Source organism: Cottoperca gobio, chromosome 21, assembly GCF_900634415.1.
Source record: "Cottoperca gobio chromosome 21, fCotGob3.1, whole genome shotgun sequence".
NCBI lineage: Eukaryota > Metazoa > Chordata > Actinopteri > Perciformes > Bovichtidae > Cottoperca > Cottoperca gobio.
Window position 1 is genome coordinate 8,474,253 of NC_041375.1, and position 23,320 is coordinate 8,497,572.

Here is a 23,320-nt window from a genome sequence, read left to right on the forward strand (position 1 = left end):
AGTGAAAGAGAGATTGTATCTCTCTGTGACTGAAGACTGTCCTCCCTAAAAAGACAGCAATGGCCAAACATTAAACATTGACTGTGTGTGTTTTGGCGAGGACCTCTTTTGGCTTTCTGAATGATGGCTGTCGGTGGAAGGCAGAAGTTTGACGAAGACGTAGTGCCAGAAAACCTTATGAGAAGAAGATTGGGGTGGACAAAGCTGTTTGCATCTTATCTCATACCAACCGTCAATACGGGATTCTTTAACCTGTAATTAACCTTTCTCTAACCATAACTAAGCAGAACAGCTGTAACTTTGACATTTGAAAGTATATGTATATTATTATATATTTAATATAAGAACCTGAAAGAATAGGCAAACAATTGAAAGCATCTAGAAAGAGAAGGTAATCAGTGGCAGTTAGATTCAACTCACAGAGACAGAAAGATAAATGAAGACGGGGAAACACATTCACACTGTTTATTATCAATATCTTGTCTCGATTTACTGTCAGACCAACAGATTAAACACACAATTGTACACACTCGTGATTGTCATGGTAACCAGTTGGCTGTGACTTTGTGCCTGTTTGGATTGATAAATTGGTTGAAGCTGAAGGTGCCACAGTGCCTCCATCCATTTGGAAACTCATGATTGAGGGTTATTTGCAAATTCACACAAGGACTGTGAGGACTTGCACCTCCCACAAACACACACTTTTACATCACTAAAAAGCTGCAAATTAACTAACAGTTTTTCAGAAAAGCTGTTGCCAAATTATGCTCAACAGTCTTTCCCAGTTTTTTTTTCTTTTCACCAGGCTTTTCTCAAGAGGGAACGCCTGAAGTGTTGCCAGGTGACCAGCCAATCTGACCAATGACATGTCACTTGACCCTTCTCTCGGCCAATGCCATGCCTCCAACAACCGGCTGGGCCCCAGCTGGCCAATTAGCTCGCCTCTTAGTGTGGAGCTCGGCCAATGAAAAGCCCCGGGAGACTTCTGTTCATCTGAACTCACAGATGGGGGACAGAGAGGGAGAGAGGGAAAGAGAGAGTGTGTGTGTGTGTGTGTGTGTGTGTGTGTGTGTGTGTGTGTGTGTGTGTGTGTGTGTGTGTGTGTGTGTGTGTGTGAGAGAGAGAGAAAGAGAGAGGGTGTGAGGGACTTGGCCTGAGTTCCCTAACACTATTGAGACATCTTCACTGAAGAGGTTGGCTAGTTTTGAGTTAGCAGTTGGACACACATCTCTCCATTTTAAAGCGACCAATAGGAGACTTATTTTGCTTGTAGCAGAAATAAAAAGGAAACCAAACTGCCAACCTGCTAGCTTTTAAGATGGAGATAACCTTTTCTTGATTTCTAACACATTTCCACCATAACCTTATATATCTTAAATGTTGACAATTTGCAAAATAACACCTTTTTAAATCATATAATGAAGCGTTATCACATTTGAGTCTTTGTCCAGCTATAACTAGGGTCCATTGCGCAGTAGTTCATGGCTGTTTGATACGGAAGTGTTACACTCAACCGAGGTACAGCTCCAACTGAAATGACCTTTTCTTCTTAATCACTTTTGGTCTACATTTTACTGTCCATTAAGCCTAATTTAAAGAGCACTCCCAAAGTAAAGTTGGCAAATGGGGAAAAGTTTAGTATCCAATAGAAAGGCCTAAATGTTACTGGGATGGAAAGCTGTATAGAGAAAATACCACAAAATGCAGAGCGCAGTGGAACTTGAAAAGCTTTCTTTGCCTTACTAGTTACACTGATTTGCAGTGAAACTTCTCCCAGCATTTTAGCAGTAGGTCTATTTTTTATCACAAAAAAACATTAAGTGAAACTGACTTTCTTTCAGTCAGCATTTTGGACAGCTGTATTGAAATGCCACACTTACATAAGCTCCCCCTCTCTCAATATCTCAGCATGTGACTCAAGTTTCCTCTTTTTCTGTGCAACTCTCTCTGAATCTTTCCCTGACACACACTCTTCTCCATGTTTAAAGATAACGCTTCCTCTCTAAATTGCAATTTCAGTTTGCTTGGCATGAGAGCTCATCTGTGCTGACAGGGAAATACAAGCAATAAATAAAACAAAAATGTAATAGTTACAACAGAAATATATATATATGGTATGAGTGGACTGTTTTTATGAATGCATTTACCTCTATGTAAAGCATGCAGTATCCATGTCATCACTCTATACACACATACTTTACCTAGACAAAGCTCTTTGTGTGTGTGTGTGCGTGTGCGTGTGTGTGTGTGTGTATGTGTGTTTGCCTGACGGAATCTTTCTCAAAGCTTGAGTAGAAGTCATGAGGGCTCATTAGAAATTCAGATTTGATCAAACGTAACAAAATTGAGATCCATGACCTATACCTGAAATGAATTGGGCATGATTTCCTAATTCTATCTTGTGCAGCGTTGCCTATCCCAGCTCACATTGGGCAAGAGGCAAGGTACGCCATGGGCAGGTCACCATTAATTCATATAGACAGTCAACTATTCACATGTGGTGGTATTTACATGCAAACGGGTGATATGGGGCGTATATCCATTTAAGGCCGGAGTGGATATTGGGCTTGTGTACATGTTTCCAGTTCCACAATGGTTGAGACCTGTGAAACAGAAGCATGCATATGCACGGTTTTTTAAAATGTGACAAAAATAATGCCTCTTTGTATTTTTGTGAGCAGACATAGTATAACGCAAACATGGCCCTGGAGGTTTTACCATCGTTGGTGAAATTGGTGTCATTGTGGTAAAGTTGTATTTTGTCACTATTTTGTACTGAGAATATTTCCAGCTAGCAATCACATCCATTACCATAACATATATTACCAACGTCTATGCAGTGTCTTAACTAATGGGAAAACAACATATCTTATTTGAAAACGTCACCTACAGTACTGCAGCTTTGTAATATTCAACAGGAGGTTGAACGTGCATGTTGTGACACTCTCCAGTCTCCGTACGACTTTCACGTGACTCTCTATCTCCCACTACTTCACCCAGTCTCTTTTGACATAAAGACTTTCTTAAACCTGCTCTTATTGTGAAACTCACTGACTCTCACTACTGTATGACTCTCAATCTCTGCCGGTCCTTCCCTCTCCATCTCTCGGTATTCCTTATCTAGCAGATGACTCACCATATTTCAACGTCAGATATTTCTCTCTCAGAAGCTCAAGAGCTGCATGCTGCTTTAAGAATCGCTGACAATCTCCAAATACACACACACACAGATGCACACACACACACTTTATCCTCGCTTTCTCACACACTGACAAGTGTATATACAGTCTGCTCACAGGTACACATATTTGACACTTAAAGGTGTGTGTGTTCTCGACAACACAGCTGAGCCAACATTCTAGAAAAGCATGTACACACACACACACACACACACACACACACACACACACACACACACACACACACACACACTACACAGTTTGCTATCAGTCCTGTCCACAGTGCAGTCGCCAGCAGTGATAACACTCTCCATTGGACCAAAACTCATCACTCTTTACACATACCTGGATGAAAATGTGTGTGTGTGTGTTTTCTTTTAGGCATCTTTCTCAAAGCCTGAATAGAAGTCAAACGAGCTAAATAGAAATCAAGATTTAGTGAGACACACGCGCACACACACACTATCTAAACACACAACCATGGCCACAACCGCAGATAGGTTTTCCCAGGAATGTGACCTCTATAAACTGTATTATTCCAACCATTTCTGCCAACAGCACTGCAACAAGAGAGGCTTTCACGCTAGATTAAAGGATCATTTCTATTTTTGCATGTGATATTGATATGGCCCATTGCTGAATATGCCTATGAACCAGATGAAAACACATGCAGGGCTTGGATCTCTGGGAGCAGTGGCCATTGTGTGTATGTGTGTTGGAAAACATATACTGTACATGTCTACACACAAGCATGGCCATTTTAAACAAAGGAATCAATGGCGCATTGGTTTTGTTCTTGGGTAAAGGTCATGTTTAATATTGTGTAGATTTATGATTTAACAAACAACAACAAAAAATCCATCTTTCTTTTTCTTGGCTGCACCGGTTTCTACATATATCTGTTCATTTGAATAAAACTGTTTTTTATTGCTACCAACACACATACAAATCTAACAGTAGCAAATCTAGAAAACCTATTCCAACCACCATCCTGTGCAGCATGACGTTTGAGCACGAGCCGGTCCCAGCTCACATTGGTCACACTGCCAGTCTATCACAGTGCATATAGCACATAGCCCAGACAACCATTCACACTCCTATTCACACCAATTTTAAGCTGCACAATTATTTAACCTGCACGTGTTTAGAAATGGAGAGAAAACCAGAGCATCCAGAGGAAACATAAGCACAGATAAAACATGCTAACCGAATCCACAACCTTCCTGCCATAAGGCGAAAGTGCAAGACGCTGAGCCACCATGACGCACTGAAACCCTCATTTGCTGTAGGAAATCAATCAATCACTGTTTTAGTGTTTCAAGAGAAGTATTGTGACTCCAAGTCCATGAAGCAGATGTGTGCCTTTTATTTACAGGCTGAATGTGGCACATTTTAGCTGCAAAGTGGCATACCATGTTGTTATTATACGCATTTCCACTGCAACCTTACAGCATGCTGTTAATGTGCTAAAGATATTAGAATGAGAAAACTCCCATTCACCATCACACTTACATATACAGTAAATATAAAAGTATTTAGTTAGAATATATATACATTTCTTATTAAGGTCAAACGGACCAAAGCATGGTAGATTAATATATAATCCAGCGGTAAGCAAGGTGTTTGAAATTGTGCTTTGCTTCAACGCATGCATTTTTGAGGCTATGACATGATGCCTTAAACCTCAAGTGACTTGTGTCGTCTTTGTAAACTGCCATTTCAAAAAGGCTCACCATGCTGGTCTCTTGCTGCATGTCGTCTCTCCAGGTAGGAGTTTAGTATCACTACATTGTTATTATTTCCATGCAGCAGATGTAGAAGCAGCTGTAATGAAGTCTCAGTTGAGCTACTGTTTATGCAAAGACAACACTTCCTGCTAAACTGTTTCACATTGAACAGTGAAAGGGTTTCATTGTGAGACAGTCTCAAGGGTTAGCGATTGACTTGCTAACTTCATGTTTGATAAACATTAACATATTTCCGTGGCGGGGCAACGACCAGCGCGAGCAGTGCACCGACTGTTCGGGATTGTCCTGACCTTGAAATTTCGTTGCCCATATTGTGTTGCCAATGGAGAGCGCACGGTGCACAGATGGGAGAAGAGGCGCAAACAGGTGGGAGGTTTATGCAAATGAGGCAGCGCAAAGCAATTTGTTGGTATTTTGGGGGAAATTGGGTCTTACTTAAGACTTTAAGCTGCGAATAGACGTGTCAGAATCACGTCTGTGTCTGGCTCAACGTCACTTTGCTGCTAGTCTGGGAGTAAATGCGCAGCAATGACGGAGAAATTATGAAATTTAACATTTATTCTCGATAAAGCAGCAAAGTCTGCATTTTTCAAATAATTAATTGAATTATTCTGTATTGAAAGTTTCTCCTATAGTTCATAAAGTCCCTGCAGCCATCTAAAGGCAGCAAACAACAATAGGATTCCCTTCGTTGAGCTAATGTTGTTATGCTTGCCTGTGAGTGGCACAGCTTCTTCAGAGTTAGGTCATGTGTGATGTGATGGTTGCGAGTGAATTTATTAATAACTCCACCTACTGAGTTATATTCCACTTCAACCAGCCCTGTGCGATCAAAATAGGGCCCGTGGACTATTTCTTTGTTATTTTTGTCAGTAAATCAGAAGGAATGGTAAAAGATGCATGTGAGTTTTGCACATGTTATTGGTTCCTAAAAGACAATGAACAGAAGAAAATACTTCTTCTTGTGGTGTGCAACAAATGTAACTCCTTGTTTCCAAAACGAGTGGACCACAGTAAACTTCGGTGAGGTTACTGCTTCAGATACACAGATTGAAATCATGGCTTCTCTAGTTTTTCATGTCGGGGGCCTATAAGATAAATGATGTCTCTCACCCTGGGACTAAGGCACAAACAAATTACTGAGGTCATCGTGTGGGGACCCAACAGCTCCAGATTCATGAGCAGTTCTTGATCTTGACCCCTGCTTTATGAGGCCAGACTGTAGGGAATCAGCCACGTTAGAAACAGATGATAAGTCATGACATGTTGACTCATCCTGCACTGCTGGCAGAGAGAAGACACAAATCACACGTACAAGTGAGGGAGTCTGTTTATGTCTTTGTCTCGCTGCGTTTTTAACTGGAAATATGTGTATTTAGACTGCTTAAGTACTTCTGAGTTAGTATGTGTGTGTGTGTGTGTGTGTGTGTGTGTGTGTGTGTGTGTGTGTGTGTGTGTGTGTGTGTGTGTGTGTGTTCTGGCATATGTATGTGATGTATGTTTTCCTCCTCGTCTTCTATTGTGTGTGTGTCAGACATTCAGCGGTCATCAGACCAGCCAGGCACCAGTTCCAGACAGCGAGGTCAGAGTCATTCACTAATCATATTAACATTCCTTCATAATGACCCAATGCATAACTCTCCCCTTTCAGACTTTTTTCTCTCTCTCTCTCCCTCCATACATCTGTGTCACTAATGCTTTCCATTTCACCCCCTCCGTTCTCCGCCTGTATTCCTTTCTTAATTTTATCTACCTCATCACCTCATTCGCCCGGCTTCTTTTTTTAATTATTCTGTCCATCCTGGACGCTCAACAGTTCTCTCATTTGTTGACATTACTCCTGTATCTTTTCCCTCCCTTCTCATTTTCCCCATCATGAATTATACGTCTCGCTCTCTCCAATCGGCGTCTCATTCCCTCAAATTAAATCCCATCTCATCTTTGTTTCATCCCCCTCTTTATTGTCAAATGATTCTGTCGCTGTCTGATCCACCAGAAGGTCACCAAATTATTCTCGAGGGCACAGAGTTATGGGCAAGGGATTGACAGTGGGTATAGCGTTTAGGGATGGTTATAGTGGACACATCACATGCTATACTATTTATTGCATCATTATCAGTAAATCTAGCAAGAAGCACCACTCCACTGAAAGCTTTTTGCAATATTGAAACGATTTTATTAAAAGTTTGAATTTATCTTTATCTTTTTGTCTTGATTTGATCTTAATTTGGAGAAAAGACTTGTTGGCTGTAACACAGTTTCTGTTCTATTCTCTGAGTTCAACGAACCGAGGACAAACAATTGGAAGTTCTTCCAGCTGTGGGCCATTGGTTGGTGGTTGTGCATGTGTTCTGTGTAATACTGTAAGTGTAATACATATGTGTTATTCATTGGCCCTGCAAGAAACAACATGAGCTTTGGGTCATGACTTATGACAAAAAGTTGAGTAATTGTTTAGTCGATTAATGAAATCTAAATGACAACTATTATATTTAGATCATTTAAAAAAGTCAAACCTTTCTCTCGTTCAAGGTTTTCAAATGTGAGGATTTTCTGTTTGTCACATCTGGTGGTAAACTGAATCTTTTTGGGTTTTTAGACAGAACAAACAAGACATTTACATATGACACCTTGAGCTCTGTGAAGTCGTGATGGACTTTATGACATGTTATGGACAAAACAATCAACTGGTTAATTGAGAAGATTATGTGCACAGTAATCGATAATGAAAGTAATCATTAGTTGCAGCCCTAGCCATTGCAGTTGTTTGAGAGGGTTCTTTTTAAATGACTGTGGGGGGGGGGAGGAAGTAAAGTATCATGATCCTAAAATAGAAGCAGAACGCTGCGGTCACATGATCAATACTTTGGTGAGAAAAGAACAACATGGCCGGCTGTTTGATGTAAGCTCCAAGCTTTTACTGGATCCACTGTTTGTAAAGGACCTCACAGTTGCAGTGTGTTGCAGGAGTGTACAGAAGTAGGCCTACTGTAGGTCATGTTTGTATTGTTTTAGATATTTATACTTGATTGGATAATGGGTTGTATGTGTGTGTGTGTGTGTGTGTGTGAGACAGAGGGGTGTAAGATGATCTCTATCAGCACCAGGTTTGCCTCCAGTATTCTCCAGCCAAATCAAACGGAGGCTGTGTGACTTGGCTTGGACCAGCCTGACTCATAATGGTTATGCATTCGGTTTGATGTTCTGCAGTGGCTCGAGCTGCTTTCATATGAGCCTGAAGTTAACTCTTCACTACACACACACACACACAGACACACAGACACATACACAGACACACACACAGATCCTCTTCTGGGAGCCACCTTGGCAGGGTTCTGAGTTTTTCTTCAAACTGGAATCACTTTTGAGACTTCTCTACATTCTCTCAGTAGCTACATGTGCCATTACACCGCCTCACTCCAGCACACACACGCCCCCACACACACCCCCCCACCATCTTACTCAGTCGGCCGGTGTGAATGATTTAACTGTTAATGGTCGCCAAATCCTTGACGATGAGTCAGTCCTTAATTGCTCCAGTCAGTCATAATCACCGAACCTTGCTGAAGATTACCTCATGACTTGGTGTGTGAGTGAGAGAGAGAGAGAGAGAGAGAGAGAGAGAGAGAGAGAGAGAGAGAGAGAGAGAGAGAGAGAGAGAGAGAGAGAGAGAGAGAGAGAGAGAGAGTTTAGCTCAATGGTGCAGTGGTCTATGGGGACTGAAAAGAGACAGAAAGAGAATGTAGGGGAGACAGAGGAACAATAAATGTCGGAGCATGAGAGTATCTCCATTATTGACTGAGGCAGTGAGAGGATGTATATCATATCTGTAGTGTGTGTCTGAGTACGTCTACGCTAGTCCCAGTAGACGCGGCTATATGTCTGGGTCCGCTGAGTCGGCACTGATCCCGTCTTGTCTGACTTGGGGATTACAACCTCCTGACCTGCTGCTGGCCGTGCTCACATACATCAACACAGACACAGATAGAGCAGGGGGTGTACATGAAAGAGGGAGGGAGGCGAAGAAAGATAGCAAAGGCAATAATAATAATAATAATAATAATAATAATAATAATAATAGGAATAATAATAAAGGACATGGAAGGTCATTTGCAAATATTCACAGCAGAGGTGGGGGTCCCAAGTCAAGTCTTAAGTCCAAATGTGCCCTGCACATCTTACATACTGCGATTCATTTTCTGTTGACCACAGTTTGCATGCAAACTAATCTTTGGTATGTTTTTTTTGGCATGAAGTTCAGCAACGTAACGTTAGTTCTTCATGGCTGCTCCTACAACTTGATTGGACGCTGTCGGATTGGTTTAAACAAAGCTGATCTGGGGAATTAAGTGTTGACTTGCTGAGAATGAATAGTGTTAATCACTCTAACAGTCTAATTTGTGACACAAGTCCACAGCTCTGATTCACAGTCTACAAGTTCTTCCCTGACTTTCATGCTGTGCAGAACATTTTCCCTTGAAGAAGCATTACAGCTTTGCTAAAACAAACTCACACTGAAAAGGAAAGCTTGTACAATATAGAAGATCTGCTCTCTAACTGCTTTGTATTTGCCTTTTTTCCCCCTCGTCCTGATCCCTCGCAGTTGTTCTGGACCATCAGTGTAATCCCAGTTTCCTTTCTGTTCCATTAGATTCAGCACATTTGTACCGTTCCAATGTTCAACTTGTCCTTATAAGGTCTGAGTGAGAGACAGCGTTGTGCTCAAACCCATGATCACACAGGAAACACCACCATCTGACTGCAATGTATGTATTGGTCTTCAGAAGTGTGTGTATGTGTGTGTGTGTGTTTCTCAGGGCGATGCTGTCTGTGTCATTCCTGCGCCATATAACCTTTGCAAACCAGCTCATCTTAGTCATTCACACCTCTGCTCAAAAACAGTCTGACATGCATCTTCTTTACTAGCATTCACTTCTTCACCCAGTCAGTCCTTCTTGTATTCACTGAAGCCAACAAGAAATAATGCTGATTTGCCAGATGACAAATTTACGTTGAACTTCATGCAATTTGAGCAATAGGCTAAATTTACGAAGTGATTCAATTCTTAGTGCAATCTGTCAGCACACTTAGTGCAAGGAAAGTCCTCACAGCTGAAAAGTCTCCCTCATGCACTTGAGCTGCTAGTTGAATACAAGTTCATTATGTTTAGGCTGAATTAAGACGAGAGTGAGAAACAGAGCATCTGCTCTGAGCATCGGGTTCTAACAGCGCTGATGTGTTTTTCCATGAGAGAATCTTGTGGTTTAGGGTTTGAACTTGGCAGTGTGTATGTGAGTGAGCGTTTGGGTGAGTCAATAAGCATGTATGTCTTAAGTGTGTTTATGTACTGCATGTGTATACATGTGCCTGTGGCCATAACAATTGGGCTTTGCTATTTGTGTGTACGTGCCGATTGAGCAAATAATTACATATTAGGACCGTTTAAAATGTATCACCTTCAAATCATCAGATTAGAAATGCAGTCGGCGAGTGTGCTGGGTTTGTGTGTGTGTGTGTGTGTGTGTGTGTGTGTGTGTGTGTGTGTGTGTGTGTGTGTGTGTGTGTGTGTGTGTGCGTATGTTGCCAGCAGTGCAGTATTTAGTGTTGGGGTGATGTGGTACAGTATATTCCAGTGGATTTATGGTCACCCGGAGCTGACATTAATAATGAAGACTGGAGAAATATGGCTTTACTTGGCACAGTCTGCATGCTGAAGAAAACTTTTTCTCTTTCTCTCTTTCTCATTGCACTCGCTCCACACACTGTACATACAGTTACATATGTGTGATGAACACACTCTTTTCCCCCCATCCTCCTCTCTGTCCAAGTGTTTGAACTCTGTGACAGGAGGATATATTATAGTATGTATAAATGGAAAGACCTATTAACCAAACAACAGCAGCGTTTTATGGCCCAATGTCATATTGAATAGAAACATAATGATGCAACTCCTGCTGGAGAGGGAAGAATGGGGAACAGAGAGGTTTAGAGAGGGACAACATGCTGAACGAAGGTGAACCAGAGAGAGAGAGAGAGAGAGAGAGAGAGACAGAGAGAGAGAGAGAGAGGAGAGGAGAGAGAGAGAGAGAGAGGATGAGAGAGAGACAGTGAGAGTGAGAGAGGAGAGAGAGAGCGAGAGAGAGAGCGAGAGAGAGAGCGAGAGAGAAATGGATGAGAGGGAGAGAGAGCGACAGAGAAAGATTGGAGAGCGAGAGAGAGTAGAGACAGAGAATAGTTGAGAGGGAGAGAGATAGAGAGAGAGAGAGAGATAGAGGAGAGAGACAGGTGAGAGAGAGAGAGAGAGAGAGAGAGAGACAGAGAATGGATTGAGAGGGAGAGAGATACAGGAGAAAGACAGGGATAGAGAGAGAGAGAGACAGAGAATGGATTGAGAGGGAGAGAGATAGAGAGAGAGATAGAGGAGAGAGACAGGGAGAGAGAGAGAGAGAGGACAGAGAATGATTGAGAGGGAGAGAGATAGAGAGGAGAGAGAGAGATAGAGGAGAGAGACAGGAGAGAGAGAGAGAAGAGAGGACAGAGAATGGATTGAGAGGGAGAGAGATAGAGAGAGAGAGAGATAGAGGAGAGAGACAGGGAGAGAGAGAGAGAGAGAGACAGAGAATGGATTGAGAGGGAGTTGAAAAACAGTTTTCATGTAGAGCACAAACAGCTCTCTTAAACCTGTCTGTTGTAACAAAGGGCTACACTCAGCTACAAGGTTTACTACTGTCCCTTTCCACTTATAGAGAGTTGGGGTTCGATTCCCTGCCTGTCCACCTATAAAACACCCAAGGTAGCACGGCTATTTCTATTTTATAATGGCTCACATGAACAGTTTAGAGGTCATGAAAGAAAAGAGTTGTGTGTATTGTGTGTGTGTCACGGAGAGAGCGTGGGTAAAGGGGTTTTGTTTGCCCCAGTATGGCTATAAAATGACAAATACATAGGTCTGCCCAGTACTCCTCCACAGTATGGACAAAATATCTCCCTTTAGAGGTCTGTGGCATTTATAGAACTCTATTGAGAGAACAAGATTTATTCAAGCAGAACATGTTATTGGAAATATTACCTGTAAAGGTAGATCTTACCCACTACCAACTTCCACCAGCGCGGTCAGAAAGAATAAGACAGTGATACATTTATAGTTGTGGTGTTCCTTTAGACAACTGGATGGATTAAGCATCGTTCTTTATTAAGTTTCCTTCTAGTGAAACGCTCCCAGTTCCCTTTTTTTAGGGCTTTTATTGTGAAAGGAAGAAACGGAAGGAGTGGATCTGGTAGACGCTGCGTTTGACGAGGTTGAAAGGAGTAATAAGGTGCACGTCTTTGTTCGGACTACGGTGCCTCTGTGTTGTTCATAATCCTCACAAGTAGAGGTGCAACTCGTAACCCTCGGCTACACTACTGTAGCGTACGTTCTCACGTGACGTCTGTCCGTGATCTTTTGTTAAACATAGATACATCATGTATCACAAAATGTCACAATGAAAGGTCATTTATCTATTCAAGGTCAAAGATTAGCAGCACAATGATTCTTTCACAGGATACAACTCTTGTCTGTGTGTGCGTGAGAACAATCAGAGAAGAAGTATTAAGAGACCTTAATTCACCCTGCACTCCGCATAGAGAGCGATTCTGTACAGTGGCACTGCTTTATTGTGTTTCTACAGGATGGAAAAACTGAGTTCATTGTTAGTCACGGGTCTCAGTGGGTGATACTCGTGACTAATATAGCCACATGTACACAGATTGTGGCTCTAAATTGCGTTTTTGTGAAAAGGCTCTCTGTCTTTGTGCAGGTCAACACGGTGTCAGTGACCAAGTATTGCTGACCTATTTTAACTTTCCCTGAGGCGGTGTTTTTCAAAAATGGTATCGAGATCATTAAAAGGGGAAGTAGTGGAAATAAAGTATCCCATTATAGTGGGAATACACACAATTGTTGAGGCCTTTATGAAGTCTTTAAAAAGTAAAGTGGGCTAAATTACCAACAGATGCAACGCATTTTCACAAAAGGTGTCAGACAACTGGATGAAAGTGAGAAAAAGGAAGACATTTTCAGGAGTGAGTTTAAAACGCGCAAAAAAAAAGGAGGATAAAATGAAGAAAGGTTATGGGAATCACATGCTGGGATTTTCCCAAATCCTATTGTGGATTAGACAATGGTTTGCCTGTCCCTGGGTGGTAACAGTGACAAGGTTAGAGAGAATATTGGACTCCGTTCAGAGGGCTGAAACCTTGAACCAAAAGACAAAGAGAAATTCCAGAAACACACAATACACGTAAAAAAATAAAGCGGCAGACACATCAACAGGCGCATGCACAGCGTGTATGCATAGTGCAGGCAAGTCCCGATCAACAGGATATGATACAAGATCCTCTTATAACCGTGCATGAGCAACGTTTGGGGGCGGCACAGACGAGCAATTCTGCCAGTTTTGTGTCCAGGAGCATTTTGCCATTTTTGATCTTCTCTGCCAAAAACAACCAAACTGAATTCATTCCAGATGTTTTCCTCTGCGTGTTAAAGGCAATAGAATCTGCGTTTAAATGTCGCCTATTATCTTCAGAGGAAAGAAACATAATCTTGTTGTTTAGTGTAGATCTATCTATCCATCTGCTGTATCTATCATACATATTCTAACACAAGTTGTTGCTACGCTAGACTAAAAAAACAACTAAGCTAGAAACACAAAAAACTCAAGAACAAGTGTTTGACACAAGAATAACAGCAGTTAGTTTATGCTCATTCCATAAATGCCTGTTAGGGACATGAGCATGACTGAGGGACGTGACTTATTGCAAAGGCTCTAAAGTTATTCCTGCATGTTCTTATGTAAACAAGGGAGACATTGAATATCTAATTATTCATTAAAAACCTTCTGACTATCTGCTAGGAAACTGTTCAGTCTGATTTTAAAGCTTTATTAGCCGGAGAGAACATTATATTGACTGGAAAGATAAAGGAGAGCGGTGTGTCAGCTGGCTGGACACACAGGCACACACATCCGTACAGCATCAGGACTGGATGGGGAAACTTGGAGTTTGCATGTTCTCCATGTTTCTGAGTGGGTCTTTTCCCCACAGTCCAAAGACATGCAGATTATATCAAATGTAATTTCCCTATAAACACACAATAATACTGTACATGCATTGCACTTCATTATATCATCCCAGCATCACAAGCATGCACTTCATTAGAGCGCTCTTCTACCAATGATTCAGATTTTTGGTTTTAATCATTCGGCGCCGAGCTATACAAAGGAGTTATGCGTGTCGTTAGAATATTATTTGGCTAAAAACACAGATAGCATAACACACTAATTACCCTATATGTTATATGGAATTATTTGAGTAACTATTGCTCGGCTTTTTTCTATCCACAATCTAATTGTCTATTGCTTTAATTTACATGTGTAATAAATAACTTAATAACCACATTATGAGACATCCTCATACTTGAAAAAAAGAACACATGACACAATTATATAGGTATGTACAAGTCAGTATTATTGTTTACCAAACATAATTGGATGACAAATACATTTTGTTGATCGGGCCAATGTGTAAATGTTAGAGCAGAATGCTCTCCTGGCGGCTTGATGAAAATACAATCGTGAAGCTGCCATGTGTCGGCAAGGCATCACACACAGCCACGATTGGCACGCAAACTAAAGGCAAAGCCTCCAACATGACATCTGTTCACCTTCATCAAAGACGGGCCCGATCTGCCTTATTTGTCACAGTCATCTGCTGCTCTGCCAAAAGAAAAAGTAACAAACCCCATCACACCATAAAGCACCCGAACAAAGCAGACAACCTCTCTGCACTCCAGCAGAGTTAGTACGCTCTGGCCATTATTCAATGGGATGACACATGGTCTTGTTTGCTGTCTTAATTACAAGATCTCAAAGATGAAGAAAGATAGAAGTTTTCCTCTTTTCCAGTTGACGTTGAGTACATGTAAAATAACAACTGTCAAAGAAAACAAAGTAAGGCAAGGTAATATCAGTTACTAAAATATCCTATCAAAAAGCAAAACTCTGTTTCACTGAGGGAGAATATTTCTTATTGTTGGCTCAAATGCAAGAATATAGAAGAAATCCAAACCATAGCTTCATGGTCTGCTGACACCACTTAGCTTTAGTAAACACGAGGGATTTTAAAACAACAGGACTCAAAAGGAGGACATGGACATGAAGACAAAGATAAGGCTGTGAATTAAAGAGACAGATACACATATCGTCCTAAAATGTGTATCCCCACGTAAACTGTGGCTGTATGCACCTTTGTAACAAATGATCACGGTGCAAAAAGGAGAGTAGGCCCTTTCACAGGTTAAAAACCAGTTTAGAGAATAATCCATATAAAAGTCAGACAGGAGCACAAACTCAGTGTGTTCTAATCTGAGGCTTGCATGCCATTTCATTCTGCATCACACGACACAATGCCATTAGTAATTCAATGACTTGCTGTAAATCAACACGTATATTTAAGCCTAAAGTACAGGAAAAATGAGATGAAAGCTTTTCATTATAATTAACTCTTATAATAAAGGCCGTGTCACACCGCCCACTATAACAATTGGCTTCCATACCCTCTGTGTAGGATTGTGTGTGTATGTGAATGTGACAACAGCAACAGCGCCCTGTTGATTTAGTTCCCTCTCTCCTTAGGGAGAAAGTCTGTTGTTGTCTTCCAAAATACACACACACACACACACACACACGCACACACACACACCCACCCGCAAGCACACAATGCACTCTCTTGGAAACAAACTTGTGGCGTGGCTTTTGTTGTTTGATAATTGTTTTTAGGCAAACATAATTTTGCTAGCAGAGACAGCTATCCCATAACCATGAATCAATGAGATGGTAATGGAGCCATGGGGGGAAAGAAACACTCAGTACACTGTGGCAACGCTGCATGAGGAACTCTCTCTCTCTCTCTCTCTCTCTCTCTCCTCTCTCCCCCTCCTCTCCCTCTCTCCTCTCTCTCCTCTATACTTAACTTCCCATTGCTTTTACTTTTCATAGTCATTCAGCAAATCCTATACAAAAAAATAAAAGGTCTTATGGAGGAACAAACAAACCAATAAAAGTGAAATTGAATTAGTTTGCCGTCGGCTCAGCTCCATAACTATCACTTCTCCTTCTACACTTCCCACAAAAAGCAAGTCAGGTAAATAATCGCCTCTGCTGTAATTAATAAATGCATCATCCTTAATGAGAGCGGCTTGTTAGGCACTGTGGCGACTGCTACTAGCGTGTTTTTCTTTTCTTTTGATTTTATTTTCCTTTTCCCTTCTTCAACTTTCAAACTTCAAACTTAATTTCCACCTCTGAAGCATGCTAATTGCTCTCGCTCTCAGCTTTATAAACAACAACAAAGTTTTCTCATTTGGAAGCAGAGAACGATGTAATGTGTGGCTATCGATCGCAGGGGAAAGGAGATTGCCTCTGGCTGGTCACAAACCAAATGACTTTAAGATCTGAATTAAAGTGGGCCAGGTATAACTTTGAGTAAATACACTTTGTGGATACAATGACACAGGCCCTGCACCTGAATCATTCAATGTTGAGTTCACTATTTCAAACCACCCAATAATCAATTTAAAATAAACTGCTGAGTAGGGCAGATACTTAAGATTATATTGTCCATTAACAATTAATCGGCCAATTCTTTTCGTAATTAATCGTTTGGTCTATAACATTTTAGAAAATAGTGAAAAAATGCCCTTCACAATATCATGGAGTCTTTAGATTGCTATGTTTGTCCAACAAATGGACAATAAAACTAACATTAAATAAAGCATAGAAAACAAAACATGCTATGCATGTTCGACACGTTTGCTTGGCTTGATTTAATTGGTTGATGTTGCGTTTATGCTCACTTCTCAATACAAAAGTGTTAGATTAAGTTAAATGTTTAATGTCACTAACCTGCTCTTTTGACCTGTTTTAATCAAAGATCCTCGGGCAGGATACAGTCTGTGCAAAACTCAGCAGCAAGGCTTTTTACTAAAACTACATGAAGGCATCACATTCAACCTGTTGTAGCCTCTGTATATGGCCTGGCACCTGGCTACATCATCGCACTGTTACATCTGAGATCCTCCAGCAGTGATCTATTCCACAGTCAAAGCTAAAGACCAGGAACAAGCCTTGTAACTTTGGGGCTTCGTGCCCTGGAACGAGATCTTACTTTCGTCAAATAGCTTACTCCACTTTTACTTATTCTTCTCCTTTCTAGTTTACTCATTTCCATTTAACAGTGTAGTTCACACACAACTCTGATATTACGTCCATGAAAGAGCACGGACATCCTATAGAGTTGAGGGACACTAATGGCGGAGTGATAGCATGCTGACTCCACCTGTTAACACAGCATGTTGGTGGCACAATGTTCTTGTTACTAAGTAGATCACTTAGTGCATCGACTTAGTTATTGCATTTAGAACATGACTTCTCGGTATGTGGATTCCTGTGAGCAGTACTGACTTCTACTGTACTAACACATCACTGAGGACTTGTGCGCGCTGTACTGTAACTTCTTTTAGTAACGCACACACACACACACACACACACACACACACAAAGCCAGTTCTTACGAAGGGTCCCCTCCTCAGCATGTAGAAACATGGAGTTGCTAGCTGCCATTGTGTAGACAAAAAACACAAACATTGATTTATTTTGTTGCTTCCACAGTATCCTGGTACAGACGCTTCTGACTCTGACTGAAGATCATGGTGCAGTGGTTTAGCTTTGATGTGATGCAATAAATAAACCTGTCCATTTGTCAAAGCGGATGAATGTTTAGCTCCATGGTGAAGACTCACTTAAGTTGCTCAGAGAGATTTTATTATTTCCTCAAAAAGCCACGGAAGCTTTAATGTCAGTGTGACAAGAAGACAAGAAGTTGAGAATCAGGAAGCACCTGGCTTCACAGTAATAAAGTTGGTCTTGAAGCAAGACTTAAAGATAACGAGCGCTGTGTGTGTTCTGAAAAGACAAACTGTACTCAACGATACCTGAGAGAGTGCTGATTAAGGTTTGTTTTTCTTAACTGGATGGTTTCTGGATGTTCTTTGTCCAAATAAGGAGCCTCAAGTCGCCTGCAACACTGTGTATCCCGACAGATTTAATATTCACTGACCATAACTCATTCTACGGTTTCCATGACGTCAACTGTTGATCTGAGGCGGTTCTTTTACCCGTGCTAAATGACAAATAAAAGTGTTGTATAAATAAACAGGTTTTGCTCTATTAACAATGTAGCCCATAAAGCACCTGCGAGTGTCGACTCTAGCCTTAAAGAAACACAGCGTTAACATTAGCATTGATATACTGTATAAACAGCTGAAAGAAAACAAGCAGCGAGCAAGAAGAAACATATTGTCAGTGTCTGAATGTCAAAGAGATATCGGAAATTAATGACACATTATAAAAATGCAGTCCTGACATTTTCCCGGACAGCTAACACAGTCATTGCAGGGTGACCCCTGGTACGCGTGTGGGAGGCGGTTTCTTGTTAGCACATTATTGACGCACCAGTTATGGCAAACGTTTTTTTTTTGAGCTTCTTCCAGCATGACTCAGCCAGCTCAGAAGTGGATCTGTGACCACGTGATTATGATTCTGAGATTTGAAAAACAGTAACTTCAGGATGACAAGTCAGTAAAACGTCTACTTATCTCCTCTGTATCTCTATCCTCTGTTCTATCACTTCAATGCCTACAGGAGACATTCCCGTCAAGGAGTACCTCGCATCTGACAGCTAAAGTTGATCACGACGCAATAAAAGCAGCGCTCATCCTGATAGGTGATGGGGGATAAGAAACAAACTGCTCGGTACACATATACACATATCACCTTATGGAAAGACAACCTGATGATGGACAGATTAATGAAAGCTTGAACAAAAGTCATGCTGAGAGATTTTGAGGCTGTGTGTGTGTGTGTGTCTGAGCTCCTCACCCTGTGTGCGTCGTTCTCGTGTCCTCTGCGTCGTGGGTCCAGTTCCTCATAAGGCGGCACCATTCCTTCTCTCCTCGCATGCTGGTATTCTCTTCTTAGCTGCTGGATCCTGTCCACACTGCCACACACAAGCAAACATACAATTTGTATTAATATTAATATACAACACTTGGAAGAACTTTGACTGACACGGCCACCAACCAGCTGATGATGAGCCAGCCAGTGGAAGCCACATGTTTATACAAACAGTCATTTTTCTGACATCAGCCGGCAGAGGTTTGACTGCAGAGATAGAGACCAGACACACTCACTGTGTACGTGCATGCAAACACACACACACTACACACACACACAACAATATCAATCTCTTTATCATTCTGACTGCCTTCATCCATATCGGCTTTTCCATCTTTTCCTTTTCCTCTTGCAAAAGGCAAGAAAAGAAAAATATCAATCATATGAATATTCTGTCCGTCTGTCAACATATAATATATACAGCATATCAACACTGACCCCTGGGCACCCTTGTGAGTCATGCACACACACACATATCCACAGAGGATGGAATTATAGAAAGTCACATTATACACACATGCACCATTAGAATTGCAGTGTCCAATTTGATGGAAGGAGGAAAAACATACTGATGCACCATCCGGAGATTTATGAACAGTCAGAGAAATAACATGAGACTTTCTTCCTGTCTCCATAAGTATCTGCGAACAAGTGTTGCATTACCAGTACTCAGCATGTGACCCCTAATGTCATATGTGGGCATTCGTTTCTGTAAAACTAGACATCTTCAGGCCAAAATAAGTTTTTAACAATTGCAAATCTGTACAGTCCTCGTCCTAACGCTAGACTTGGGCCAACATTACTGTTGTTGACACTTTGGAGGGAAACCCTGCAGCTCTGGATTGGGGTTAGTACATCCTGGGTTACAGTTTTGGATATTGCATCGCTAACAGGGGTCTTGGATCAGGTGATAAACGCTAAAGAAATATACAAAACAAAACATCTAATTATCAGCAGTGTGTCTCCATGTCTGCACACACGGCCAACAAAGAATAGAATAGCAAATACAGAAAACAACTACAAACACACTTATGTCCGTGTATGTCCGGCCGTCAAGAGATATTCGACTCAGAATTATACCATACTTCATACCGGAAGCACGCTAACAACAACTAACAACTTAGCAACAGGCTAGACAATTCAATCAAATTAAAATTTGTATTTTTTTACTAGAAAAAGGAACTGCTGTTATTCGAACAAAAGAATTCTACAAAATAAAACACCTATCATCCAGAAAAAACAACCCTGATCAAATATACATTAATTTCAATTTTTGCCTTCAAAAATAACAACATTTATATGAAATTTAAAATCAATAACATTATTTAAAACACTAAATATTGCATTCCACGTTATTCCAACTTGTAAACTCCAATCAAAAACCCAGGTGTATAATTCTCTACCTATACATATTTTTCTCTGGCCCCTTTGTTCTCCTTCCTCTCTTTGAAAGCATAAAGCCAGAGAGCTGTGTGAATGACTATAATAGCTGCAGCGCTGAAAACACATTACACCCAGTCTCACATCACAAATCATGTCTATTGCAGCTCTCACCCTTACGCAACAGGAAACTTTGTTTAAATGTCCTTTTGGTACTACTTTCATCTACCAAACTAGTCTGGTGTCTCACTTTTTGTTAAACCCTAATGTGTTAATGTTGAGAACATATTTAAGACAGAAGATGTAGTGAAGTACCCGTCTGTCATTCATTCTCTTTTTCAATCTGAACTTCACTGGAGCGATGAGAGTAACACTATATATTGAGCCAAGCTGTTCATGCAGAATATGTACAGTGCTGTGTAGAGAATGCATTACAGTGAAACACAATCTAGCCTCAGAGTGTGTGTGTGTGTGTGTGTGTGTGTGTGTATATGTCTGAGTGCAGCAACACACAACACATACTGTGCACATTTGGAGCAGAATGAAATCAGATGTTAACTGCACTTAATGACTGAGCTAAACACTTGTCTTAGTCTGGATTGTCCCATCAACTTGTTTTTCTATTCTGTTCGTATTTCAGCATTTTATCAAGCAATGTCTTTTTTTTTTTTTTTTTTGTTACCACCTTATTCTTCATCATGGGGAGTATTTTATCCCAGAATGTAGAAGGCAGAGAAATACCTTAGGCAAGCTGGCAGCTCATCACAAGTGCACCACATGGACAGAAATACACACTCACATTTATAGGAAATCCATTTACATCCCACATCTTCCCTTTCTTCTCGTCTTCACCCTCTGACCACCCCTTTCTGATTGCATGTGCTCGTGGAAAGTAGAATCCCACGTACACTTTTTCTCAACAACATGTTTTGCATCAAGGTCTACACATAACACCGGACAAACCAAGAAGAGAATAGAGTGGTAATCCTCGTTGGACTTAATGTCTTCCAGCATCCTTGTTGGACGAGGCATGAGCGGTGTCCCATTTTATTTTATCAAGGCCTCCTCAAACTAAGGCTGTGTTTTGGCAAATATCTGGCGATACGATGCGCGTCATGACGTGTCATCTAATTGCAGGAAAACTGTCATAGTTTAATGAACACCCCACATTCCTCCTAAATCAGAGTAAGAAAAAGTTTACTTCTGTTTTGTAATGCAGTCCCTGTAACATCCAACATCATAGATGCTATTGTGCAATCTGAACAAAGGATGTAACATGTGTCTATATCAGTAAAGACAAAGAAAAAATAATAAAAGGGAAGGTTTTTTTAGGTAAAGTAATTAAGTAAATAAAAATATGTAACATACATATAAATACAGACTATATATATATATATATATATATATATATATACACAGTATATCTCAAAAGTGAGTACACCCTTTAGATTTTTGCAAATATTCTGTTATATCCTTTCAGGGGATAACATTATCCTACTGAAACTTTGATATAACTTAAAGTAGTCAGTGTGCTGCTTGAATAACAGTATAGATTTATTGTCCTTTGAAAATTACTCAGTACACAGCTGTTAATGTCTAAACAGCTGGCAACAAAAGTGAGTACACCCCATAGTGAACATGTCCTAATTGTGCCCAATGATGTTGTTTTCCCGCCCTGGTGTCATGTGACTCGTTAGTGTTACAAGGATTCAGGTGTAAATGATAAGCAGGGCTGTTAAATTTGGTGTTTTGGGCACAATTCTCTCTGAATGCTGGACAACATGGCACCTCATGGCAAGGAACTCTCTGAGCGGCTGAAAAAAAGGATTATTGCGCTTCACAAAGATGGCCTTGGCTATAAGAAGATTGCCAACACCATGAAAATGAGTTGCAGCACAGTGGCTAAGATCATACAGCGGTTTTCCAGGACAGGTTCCACTCGGAACAGGCCTCGCCAGGGTCGACCAAAGAAGTTGAGTCCACGTGCTCAGCGTCATATCCAGAGGTTGGTTTCCAAAAATAGACGTGCGAGTGCTTCCAGCATTGCTGCAGAGGTTGCAGAAGTGGGATGTCAGCCTGTCAGTGCCCAGACCATACGCCGCACACTGCATCAAATCGGTTTGTATGGCCGTCGCCCCAGACAGAAGCCCCTTCTGAAACCGATGCATAAGAAAGCCCGCAAACAGTTTGCTGAAGACAATGAATCCAAGAACATGAGTTACTGGAACCATGTCCTGTGGTCTGATGAGACCAAAATAAACCTGTTTGGGTCAGATGGTGTCCGGCGTGTGTGGCGGCACCCTGGTGAGGAGTACCAAGACAAATGTGTTTTGCCTACAGTCAAGCATGGTGGTGGCAGCATCATGGTCTGGGGCTGCATGAGTGCTGCCGGCACTGGGGAGCTGCATTTCATTGAGGGACACATGAATTCCAATATATACTGTGACATCCTGCAGCAGAGCATGATCCCCTCTCTTCGGAAACTGGGCCGTAGGGCAGTTTTCCAACATGATAATGACCCTAAACACACCTCCAAGATGACAACGGCCTTGCTGAAGAAGCTGAAGGTTAAGGTGATGGACTGGCCAAGTATGTCTCCAGACCTAAACCCAATTGAGCACATGTGGGGCATCCTCAAGAGGAAGGTGGAGGAGTGCAAGGTGTCCAACATCCGTGCGCTCCGTGATGTCGTCGTGGAGGAGTGGAAGAAGATTCCAGAAGCAACCTGTGCAGCTCTGGTGAATTCCATGCCCAGGAGGGTTAAAGCAGTGCTAGATAACAATGGTGGTCACACAAAATATTGACACTTTGGGCACAATTTAGACATGTTCACTATGGGGTGTACTCACTTTTGTTGCCAGCTGTTTAGACATTAACAGCTGTGTACTGAGTAATTTTCAAAGGACAATAAATCTATACTGTTATTCAAGCAGCACACTGACTACTTTAAGTTATATCA

At 41.3% G+C, this 23,320-nt stretch overlaps 1 protein-coding gene across 1 annotated transcript in view; it reads right to left on the minus strand.

Annotated features, from left to right (window-relative positions):
* The window catches only part of LOC115026262 (partitioning defective 3 homolog B-like), a 234,807-nt gene that overhangs the window by 35,443 nt on the left and 176,044 nt on the right, over positions 1-23,320 (minus strand). The window contains 1 exon segment of the mRNA XM_029459004.1: positions 18,907-19,024. Coding sequence (XP_029314864.1) covers positions 18,907-19,024 — 118 coding nt within the window.